This window comes from Panthera tigris, chromosome D1, assembly GCF_018350195.1.
Source record: "Panthera tigris isolate Pti1 chromosome D1, P.tigris_Pti1_mat1.1, whole genome shotgun sequence".
NCBI lineage: Eukaryota > Metazoa > Chordata > Mammalia > Carnivora > Felidae > Panthera > Panthera tigris.
In genome coordinates, this window is record NC_056669.1 from 12,356,052 (window position 1) to 12,367,359 (window position 11,308).

The 11,308-nt window shown below is 42.0% G+C and overlaps 1 protein-coding gene across 1 annotated transcript; it reads left to right on the forward strand.

Annotated features, from left to right (window-relative positions):
* Positions 1-481: 481 nt before the first annotated feature.
* On the forward strand, positions 482-10,964 carry REXO2 (RNA exonuclease 2). The gene is made up of 7 exons (XM_042958736.1): positions 482-696; positions 1,726-1,809; positions 4,754-4,831; positions 5,441-5,552; positions 7,002-7,110; positions 8,482-8,535; positions 10,506-10,964. The coding sequence occupies exons 1-7, from the start codon at positions 550-552 to the stop codon at positions 10,633-10,635; spliced, it is 714 nt and encodes a 237-aa protein (XP_042814670.1). The 5' UTR covers positions 482-549; the 3' UTR covers positions 10,636-10,964.
* Positions 10,965-11,308: the final 344 nt, after the last annotated feature.

The window sequence follows — 11,308 nt, forward strand, 5'->3', positions numbered from 1 at the left end:
ATTTGACAGTGGAATTGGCCTTCTGGCCTAAAAATAGCACACCGCCCTGCTGCATTACGTCAACAAGAAAAATACCCTGCGTGGAGGGGCAGGTAAGTAACAAGGTTGGGGGTGGGAGGGGGAGAGGCAAAAAGAGGAAAGATCTGTTTGAAAAAGTATATGTATACATGTATAAATAGATAACCATATCTCCCTTGACCAAACAAAGTAAGAGACTTCTTTCTCAACCAGGCGGTTCGCAACTAATCCAAACTCAGGAAATAACTCTGTGAAACGAATAAACTTAGTTCTGAAAAACATGCGCGTCCAGTAACATCCGAAAACACGTGGCGGGGGTGGGGAAAGCGGTCGGAACACCAGGCGAGACTCCAAATACCATCATCCCATTCGGCAGCTAAGCCGGGCTGCTCACGGCGAGCCGGCGCACTGGATGCTGGGACTTGTGGTTTTCGCTCCTGCGCCTCCCCGCGGGTTTGCGACGTTTAGCGACCATCGCGCCTGCGCCAGCGCCGGCTGAGAGGTTGGGGCCGTGGCGGCTCGTGCCGGGTGATGCTAGGCGGCTCCCTGGGCTCCAGGCTGTTGCGAGGTGTGGGTGGGAGTCGCGGGCAGTTCGGGGCGCGGGGTGTCCGCGAAGGTGGCGCAGCCATGGCGGCAGGGGAGAGCATGGCTCAGCGGATGGTTTGGGTGGACCTGGAGGTGAGTGCGGTCGGCGGGGCGGGGGAGGGGGGATGAGGGGAGGCGAGTGGGGTTCGGCGCGGAGACCGAGCAGCTGAGCCTGTCCGCGGACGGCGGCGGGTCTCTGGGTCTCAGGTGTGGCAGGTGAGCGCCGCCGGGCTGCGGGCTGCGCGGGGCAGGTCGACAGGCTGGACTCCTGCGGGTGTTGAGGACCGTGGTGGACTTGTGGGGTGTCTTTTCAAAAGGGAAGAGTCATCCATATGGCTGCATCCCGCCCCCTCCCCCCGCCCCAACCCCCGAACTCCGCTCGGGTGTGACCTCCCTAACGCTTTGGTCCTTCTGGGCTTAGGGTCACCGGGGTGGGGGGTTGGGGCAGCGGCTGTGCCAGCCTCCACACTCCCCTTCCGCAGCCTTATGGGACCCTAGGTTGTTCGAGCTGGACGGGACTCCGGAGATGACTCAGCCTTACTTCTCATTCCATAAACGAGAAAACTGAGGCCGAGAGAGAGAGTTCGTCCCATTCAAGGTCATGCTGTTAGGGTCTCACTTGGGACTAGAACCTACTTTTGATCCCTTTAGGTTTTCCAAACCCATGCCGAGGACTCCCCCCTCCGCTGAATCTGAGTTTTCTTATATATGAAATGGAGGGGGGGGGGGAGTGGTGGTTAATAACCGTGCTTTCTCCATTAGATTGTGGTCAAGATCAAGTGGTGTAATTAATGTGAAAACTTTGTAAGCTGCAGAGATGTAGCGATGTGAGTTGCCTAACTCTTGACCAAATTGAATGGTGTCAGCCCTCAATTTTGCTGACTTTGCATCTGTCCTACAGTAGAACTGGGGTGCCTCACATAAAGTAGGCCCTTGGTAAATATTTATTGAATAAATGACTCATGTTTAGTGCCTGGAGGGCTAGCCCGGGAAGCATCATTGTCTCTTTTATCCTGGCTATGGGAGATGAATGGAATATGTTTGGGGGGATTCCAGTTAAATAAAATTGGGTAAAATAGAGAGTTGGTTCTGTGTGTGTTACATATTTACTTTTGATTGCAGATGACAGGATTGGACATTGAGAAGGACCAGATTATTGAGATGGCGTGTCTGATAACTGACTCTGATCTCAACATTTTGGCTGAAGTAGGTGATGCCGTGTAATACAGTCATACTATTTGGAGTGTATTGGAAATCTAAATCATTGTTTCCCCATCTCTTTATGTGAAAAATAGGAAACCTGAGGCCCATATATAGGTTAAGTTCCAAAGTAATGTGCTAGGTCATGGTAGGGTTGGTTGTAGAACCGAAGTAGTCTCTCACAACCTATTTAGTTTTCAATATTCCATGCACCAAATGGCAAAGGGAATTGCTCTCGTTTACTGAGACCCTACTGTGCACCACGCACAGTTCTAAGTGCTTTACATGTACGTACTCTCAGTCCTCACAGCGACTGCGAGGTAGGAGATTACACTCATTTTCTAGAAGAGGACATTTTGGCAGGGATCTTGGGTAATTTGCCCAAGGCCACCTGGCTTGTTATTTGGGGGAGCCAGGAGTTTCACCCAGGCATTTGAAGTAAAGAACTGGTAACCAACCAGACAACCAGTTGTTGTCTCATCAGGATTAGTGCCTCATGCCAAACTGTCATCTTTGTATCATCACCTTAATTTTAACTTGAGTCTGTATGTCCACTTTCTGCCTTCTCCACTAGGATGTGTGGTTACCTAGACCTATATTCAGATTTTAGAATTTGGTGATGCAGAATCGGCATATTCTCCTATTGATATATTGGGCATGATTCACATGCTGCTTTTAACTGAAACATTAAGCAAAACAACACACCTGTTGCCCTTTGGCCCCTTGTGAAGCATTTGAGAAGTGTGGGAGAGAGCTTCTGATTGGTAGACGGTGAAATCCTGGTCTTGAATTGGTCCCTGGTCTCATACTGTCAGCAGTTTCAGAGGTAGTAAGAAACTCCAGGAACACAGTAGGGATGCTTGTGGAAAAGGCGGTTCTGTTAAAGTCAGTTCCTGGAGGGTGGTAGTGATGTGTTACTGACATTGGATACATTTCATAAATCTCCAGTAAGACCTCTACTTCTCTTGGTAGGTAAGAGACGGGAGAAGGCATTTATAGATGAATTACTACTTTTGTGGAGTACTAGGCGCACATCCTGGAGTACCTCTTGATACATCAGCTGGAGGAGAATCATGAGACTTTGTGTTTCTCATCATAACAACTAGCTCTTTTTTTTTTTTTAACTTTATATAAATACAGTTCTGTGTTTTGGGTTTTTTTTTTTTTTTTTTTTGTCACTTGGGATTTACTGCAAATGAATAGTGAAGCGAAGTGTCTTTATTTTGTCAGCCCTCCTTACTCTTGGCTGAAGAAGAGTTTTTCCCTTAGTCTGTTGATATAATGTGAAATACTGACAGTTTAATGGACCAGTTAGTTAATATGTACCCTGGAGGAAATTTGGGTCTGTATTCACACAGCTGCAGATGACTGTGGCATTTGTAAATAGACTCAGTCAGATGAGGATAAGAATGTTAAAAAAAAAAAAAAAAATGCTTATGGACTATTGGCACTTAAGTGTCATTTCTGTGGAAAATATGTTTTATTTTTGTATATGAGTCTGTGGAAAAAGTTTTATGCTGGTAGAGGAAAAAACATCCTACCCTGAAAATTTTTCTGTAGATAGTGCAGGGTTCTGAGCCAGGACCTAGAATAAGTTATAGAGCCTTAGATTAATAGTTTGCTTTTCCCATCAGAGTTTGTTAGAATTGTTTTTTTTTGTTGTTGTTGTTGAATGTGTGTTTTTGGTTTTTTTTTTTTTTAAACAATAGGAGGGTTTTGTGTGTGTGTTGTGTGTATGTGTTTTAATATATGTAATCAGTGAATTTTTTGCTTCTTGGAGATTGCCTTTACCAGTTTTCTTGTTTGGCTGAAAGTCCTTGTTAGTTGTACGATGTCTAATAGTCAAACTCTAGCCTTTTCTCTCAGTGATTGCAAACTATTTTTATCACCTTAATTGTAATAATACCTTGGATTCATAGAGTACTTTTCTTCCAAAAAGGTTCAGAAACTTTGATATCTATAATTTCTTTTACCCTGTTAAGCAGCCCTTTGAGGGAAGGGGGCGGTTTGTTATCTCCATTGTACAGAGAAACGACGCCCAAAATGACCTGTTTTAATGCCACAAGTGAGGCTTCTGTTTCTGCTGGGACTGTGTCTGAGACACTCAGAAGTTGAATGTTCTGTTAAATGGAGAGGAGAATTAGAGGGCCGCGTGTTTCCCCCCCCCCTCCCCCCAGATGTTACCAGTTACCCTTTTAACTTTTTGATATAAAAATATCATTAAAATTCAACAGTGTAACTTTATCTAAAGTGTATGTCTAGTCACCTGTTAGTTTTTTGCCCCGTTCTGCTGCTGCCTCCTACTTCCCAAACTCTGTGTACTTCCTTGATACTTTGTATGCATATACAAATGTGTGTATTTTTATTTATTTGTTTTTATCCAGCGTAAATGAAATCACATGCACATACTTGCTGTTGTGCAATTTGCTTCTTTCACTTGGCAATATAGACACTTTCCAAACTGAACTCCTAATTAAAGGTTGGCAAGCTTTGCTAAAAAAGACTGAACAGTAAATATTTTAGGCTCAGAGTGCCACATACCCGTCACATGTTTGTTTGTTGTACAACTCTTCGCGATGTAAAAATCATTCTTAGCTCACTGGTTTAAAAAAAAAAAAAAAAGAAAAGAAAAAAGCCAAAGGTCAGGGCTGGGTTTGCTGACCTTTGACAGGCAACTAGTGTCTTCTTATTAGGGCATTTCACTCATCTGAGGCGTGCGTGTGTGTGTATGTGCGTTTGTGTGTGCGTGCGCACGCGTGTGTGCATTCCTTTTCACCATTGTACACAGTGCTGGCATGAACGAGGACCATTTACAGAGATAACAAAGGGCCCTCAACTCTTTCTCTGCTACCTGTGTGTTTAATCCTCACAAAGTGAGGTTAGACTTTACCTCAGACACCAAGGTTGTCCCTGTTGATTCTGGATGACTAATGGCTTTTCCCATCCACAGGGTCCTAACCTGATTATAAAACAGCCAGATGAGTTACTGGACAGCATGTCAGATTGGTGTAAGGAGCATCATGGGAAGGTAACATTACCAAATAACAGGAGTGCTGCTTTGGGGATCAGTAACGAGCGTGTTGCTCCCACATCTGAATCCTATACCATTGTTGGATGGGATTTTAAAAAGGGTTAGAGGAAGATTGCTTGGCAAGCCTGGGAGACCACTTGCTTGTTTACCTGTCATCTTTGGGACCTGTCGAGATCATCTCCTGAATGTTCTCTCTTTTCCTCTCCTGCATTCAGTCTGTCGCGAACGCATTGCGGATTGTCAAGTATTGCTCAAGTCAGTCTTTTGGATAAGGTTAGACGTCAACTCTCAGAAAAGGGGGAATGCTGCTCTCCTGTTCATAGTTGTTTCTTCCCAGAGCTTATATCCTCGGACTCTGAGCACCGTCTTTTCTGACTGTGTGGAAATGCTATTAACAATCAGGAACATAGCCTTTTGGGCCTGGATTCTTTAAGAAAAAAAAAAAAAAATCAGTGCAAGGATGGCAGTTTCACTTTGAACTTGAGCTTTACGAATAGTCCATCTGTGGTTATATTTGCCCGTTTTAGAAGTGAAGTTTCATTTCTGGATGCCTTTGAAAACTGACTTGATGTGTTTCTGGTGGGGGCTGGGGATTCTCTCTTGCAGTCTGGTCTAACCAAGGCAGTGAAGGAGAGTACAATGACATTGCAACAGGCAGAGTATGAATTTCTGTCCTTTGTACGACAGCAGACTCCTCCGGGGCTCTGTCCGCTTGCAGGTAAAATCCGATCCTATGTATATCTCGTAGATAGTCTTCCATTGTGGTAGTTCAAGAGACCGCAGTTCCAGAAAGATCCACTAAGACCATCATGCCTTCTACTTACCCCAATTTAGAGTATACATCTTAATTTCGTGTTCTGTTTTCCTTGTGTACGTTATAACATGAGTATTGGAAAAATACCCTGAAACCCAGTGTGAGATCGAGGGTACACGGACTTAATAAAATTTTCCCTCCTATTTTTACTATGGGAAATTTCATATGTGCAGAAAAGCGGGATTTATAATGGTTAACCTTGTGCCATGTATGTTTTGGACATTTGAAAGTAAATTGCAGGCATTCTGAAACCTCATTTCTCAATACTTCATTAAGCATTTCCTTTTTTTTTTTTTTTTTAATATGAAATTGATTGTCACATTGGTTTCCATACAGCACCCAGTGCTCATCCCAACAGGTGCCCTCCTCAATGCCCATTACCCACTTTCCCCTCCCTCCCATCCCCCATCAACTCTCAGTTTATTCTCAGTTAAGTATTTCCTAAGAATAAGGATGTTTTCTTCGGTAGCCACAATGTCATTATCACATTTAAGGTAATTAAAAATAGTTCAGTAACATCATTTGATATCTAGTCCACGTGGAAATGTCTAATTGTTTTTGAACCAGGACTCAATCAAGACTCATGCACAAATTTACCTGTTTCTCCCTGCCCACCCTTCCCCCCTCATCCCCCACCCCGTGTGACATTGACTTTTTAAAGAGACCAGGCCAGTTCTAGGTTTTGAAAGCACTGCCATTGTCAGAGGACAGTTAATGGTCTGTGGAGATGCGTTTGTATTTGTATATGTGAATTGATGTGATAGCTTATGCTTTCCTTGAATTTCATTAAAAAGTTCTGACATTAAGTACTAGAGCATATGTTGTATATGTAATCTCCCTCTAGCTAGTGTCGTTGGTGTCTATTTTAAAGTACGTATTTAAAATTTAGTGTTTTTAATATAAATTACTGTATGGAAACATGAATATGGATATGATTTGTTAAAATTGGAATGTGAATAAAGGTTTATTTACTTAATGTGATTCAGTTAAGTTTTTAGTGTTAGTAGTGTGGATTTCATGACACGGGAGAAAATTTGCACATCTGGTATGATCCGAAAAACTAACGAATAGATGTGTGTGTGAAGTATGTGGAGTGGTAGATTTATCCTTTTTTTCCGGAGAGAGGCCATTAATAAATTTACCTTGAGCCTGACTAAGTACTCAGAAATCTGCACTTGTAACCTAATCACATGCCCTCAAACCTGACTTAGAGATTTTGAGATGCTTTTAGGAATTGTTTAAATTAAAAAAAAAAAAAAAATCCTTTCCATTTCAAAAATAGTTAATGAGTTTTTATATCCTGTTGTATATTGCTAGAAATACACAGATGCGGTATGCTTGGTGTCTTTCTAGGAAATTCAGTTCATGCAGATAAGAAGTTTCTTGACAAATACATGCCCCAGTTCATGAAACATCTTCATTATAGAATAATTGATGTGAGCACTGTTAAAGAACTGTGCAGGTAAGGGCTATATTTAGGATCCATTGAATTGCCCCATTTAGCATGTTTTAATTGAGAATTTGTGGAAAGTAATTGAAGAGAACTCTAGAACTTGAGGGTGCCAGGTGGGTGTGCAACATTGTCCCTCGCTCGCTGGGACAGTTCCTTAATTGATTCTGGACTGGTAAGAATTGCGAGGAATTATGCCAGAAATCTTCTGTATAAATTTCGTTAGTTGAGAAAACATGTTGAGCACCCATCCTGTGCCACGCGTTGGCCTGTGTGCTGGGAACATACAGATGAAAAGCCTTTAAATAGCTTAGAATCTAATGGGGTGACAGATGTGTAAAGCACACACCCTCCAAATATACTCTATGATGACTCCTGTCGTGGAAATGTGCATAGAGAATATCGAGGGCACAAGGGGGAAGGAGCCCTGAAATGTACCGGATTGAGGAATGGGAAGTCGGGGAAAGCTTTGCATAGGAAATAAGTTTTAAGTTGTTATTTAAAGAAGAGTGGACGTTTTCTAGGCATCTAGGTGAGGTGGGAAGATTCTTTAGAATGGGCACAAGTATGAAGAAATAGAGGCACAGGAAGATACGGGCAAAATATAGTTGAGGCCTTACAAACAGTTCACTAATGCTGGAGGGCAAAGCATGATGTTTGGTAAAGGTGGGAGGTGAGGCCATTTGCAAAGGGCTTGTATGCCTTGCTGAGATGGTTAACATTGTAAGGGATGGGTTCCTTTAAAAAAGTTCAAGTAGAGAAATGAGTGATAACAATTAGATCATTCTGATTAGAAGGTGGCAAGAAAAGAGGGAGATCAGAAAGGAGGCTTTTCCCTCATCTTGGAGAGAGGAGAATGAGCAAGGGAAATGGCATTTGGGTGGCAGAGAAGGGTACGGAGATAAAATACCTGAGAACATCCCTTGGCACGGTATCGAATGAACGAAGGAGTGGGGGAAGGAAGAGCGGTAAAGCAATTCTAGTGTTTCTGGTTTGGGCAGTTAGGCAGTTGATGGAACTGTTCAAAGATAAAGGGGAAGATAGGAAAAGCCGATTTGGTGGATGGGAGAAGGGAGGCCTTGAGGATAAGTATGGTTTTATATATGTTGATTAGAAGTGTGATGTCCAGCAGGTGGTTGGCTGCCCATGACCAACTGGGGGAGGGCTGAGATGGTGTGAATCTAGGAATCTTACACATTGACGAGCTTGCCTAAAGAGAATATCTAGGGGGAAGCGTGGGTGGAAGAGAGAGTCCCAGGCAAGGAGGCAACTTGATAGTTGACCCAAATGCCTTTTTCCATGTTGATAAATTGCTTGAAGGAGGTAATTATCCAGTATATTTGAGACAGTTTCCTTTGAGAGTTCCGTTTTTGCTGTGTATAGACGCTGGTATCCAGAAGAATATGAATTTGCACCAAAGAAGGCTGCTTCTCACAGGTAAGTTTGGGTCCTTCCAAGAGCTTGGCTGTCTGACGAGCACATAACTCTTGAACTCCTGACTGCCTACAATAATGTCTGTTCTCTGCTCTTGTTTTCTTGGGGGAAAAATAAAGGTCCACCAGCGTAAAGACAACTTTCTTTTGCTAAGATGATCTGGAGCTCTGTTCAGGATTCTGTTATTCCATTCTGAGATATGTAGTATCGTATGTCTTTATTGCAGTTTTAAAACTTTTAGATAGCTTAGTGTGTAGGTATGATGAAACAGTATAATCTTTCTAGTAATGAGCAATATTAATATTCCTCCCAGCAAGAGCATGAACTTGTAGCCATTTGAAATTAATTACAACACTTTGTGGACAGTTGTATTAATATAGCCTAACTTTGATACTTTTTAGTTTTTCAGATCCTTTCTTTTATGTCTATAGACTTAGGCCCAGGAACCAAAGAAATTTGAAGATCTTGTTTGTCTAGTGTCCTGTACTTACTGGCTCTTTAAAAAAGTTTTTTTTTTTTTTTTGTTTTGTTTGTTTTTTTTAAATTTTGTCATCATTCAGGAGGAACATAAAATTTGACGGGGGATTTAGCAGGCAGCTTCTAAGGGCAGCATTTGGTTCATTCCTTTATGGAGTCCCCACCATGTGCCACGCACAGTTTTAGGCAAACAGACCAAATCCCTGCTCTAGAGGGTGTGGTGTTCTAGTGTTTTTTGGGGGGGGAGGATTAAATGGGCTGCAGCACAATAATACAGGTTTAGAATACCTTATCTGAAACAGGGTTTGATGTCTTTCAGATTTCAGAATTTTTCAAGCTTTAGAAAGGTAATAGTGTATCTGTAGTGTTTACTATTATATAACATGCCTAATAAGGTCAGAGGAAGCATCCCCTGATCAAACACATTGATATTTCTGCAGTGAAACATAGGGATATTCACACCAAATAGCCTAACTACTGAGTATGAATAGCCTTGTATCAAGATTAATCAGGTTTTGCCACACAGTGAGTCATAAAAGTACTTTGGGTTTTAAGATCTTTTATGGACTTAAGTGTTGTGGATAAGATGTTGTATACCTTGATTTAGTCAGAGGCTTTAGTTTTGATCGTTTGAGCTGTCCACTGGATATCCAAGACCTGGGAGGAAAGCAGAACTGTTAGGTTAGCCACAATAACCGCCGTGAAACTCCTGCTCTAACGTTTGTGCAGTTTATTCTCTAGAAGAGGCCCTTGGCTTATCATTCAGGGCTTACTGATTGACCTGCACACTGTTCTAATAATCTCGGTTACCCGATTTCTCAGGCCACGACAGACGAGAAACAGCATGTTGGAGAAGAGAGGCTGTTAGATGGAGTCAGGCTGCCCCTGGTTATAGCACAAATCTCCACCAGAGAGAGAAGTAGATCTTTCATGGTTAGGTGCTGTCTGGTGATCGATGTGCATTATGACTGAGTCACGAGTTATGTTTGAGCATGCCAGTATATATTTGGTGTAGGGATGTCATTAAGTATTGCACAGTGTTTCCCAGACTTTGTTCCATGAGCTGTTAATGAGTGTTCCACAAATGTGGCCGATTCAGTTTTAGAAACACTGTGTATGTAGTACAGCCTCCCTTTGGAAACTCGCGGTACACATGGGTACATGAAATGCTTTGCAAAGAAGTTCAGACAAGAAATATTTGACCTAGATTTTCAACTAAACTTACTTGACCCCAGAGTTCTTTTTTCCCCATGGAACCCTCCACCATTTTCTAGGACAGTTTGGGAGACTTTATCATCTGATATGTTTTAGAAAAATATTTTTCAGCAAACTTATTTTTTATTAGATGAAGCCCTTAAATTTGATTTATTGAAATGTTCCTCTTCTTAATGATATCAGATAGTGGCATTTACAGTAATACCTGTTCTTAAGTTCTTTAGTCCATTGCTCATAACCTCCGTGGACATTTCAGTTCAGCGTGATGTGTTTGCTTGTAGGGCACTGGATGACATTAGCGAAAGCATCAAAGAGCTTCAGTTTTACCGCAATAACATCTTCAAGAAGAAAACAGATGAGAAGAAGAGGAAAATTATAGAAAATGGGGAAAATGAGAAGACCGTGAGTTGATGCCAGTTCTCACACTGCCAGCACGTAGTTCTCTGGAAAAGCAGCTGCTGGCGGTTTTGTTTCATTTTGTTTTCTGTTCCTGCTGATTGCTTGGTACAGCGCCTTCTTTCAGTTACCTTGCGTCTCCAGATTATCCAAACAGACAGCACCTGAAATCTTACTTTTCCCCTAACACTCTGTTTTCATTTATGACACAGCAGCTCCTTTGTAAGTACCGGGTCACGTCCATCCCTTGGTACATATCTGCATTTGCTTTTAGACCATTTCTTTTGTTTAAAATAATAATAATAAGAAGAAGAATAATAAAGCTAGTTCTATTGAAATGCAAACCTTTTTGTACCATCTATTCTTTCATAGTTTGATTACCGGAAAATGGTGGCGTTTTCTAAGTGGTATGGCTAATGTTTCAATTCTCGTAATGACATTAGGGATGGATTAACTCTCTTATGTTAAACAGGAAGTGAACTTGTTCTGTCTTGCTTCATACATCAAGACTAGAATAACTGGAGATAGATCCAGAGAAGCAAATTTCATTGTTACAGTTACCAAACTAACAGAGCTCTGCAATAGCTACTTTTAACGGCGTCCGAGAAATTCAAGTCAGTCGTCCCACAGGGATTCTGTAAGTAATAACTAAGGTTTATTGAACAGATACTGTGTGTGAGGCAATCAC

Excerpts from the sequence above, each read along its gene's own strand:
- REXO2 (XM_042958736.1), top strand. The coding sequence starts at position 550 with ATGCTAGGCGGCTCCCTGGGCTCCAGGCTGTTGCGAGGTGTGGGTGGG. Across the intron at positions 4,832-5,440 it reads GTAAGGAGCATCATGGGAAG|TCTGGTCTAACCAAGGCAGT; the intron begins GTAACATTACCA and ends TCTCTCTTGCAG. Across the intron at positions 8,536-10,505 it reads AAGAAGGCTGCTTCTCACAG|GGCACTGGATGACATTAGCG; the intron begins GTAAGTTTGGGT and ends GTTTGCTTGTAG.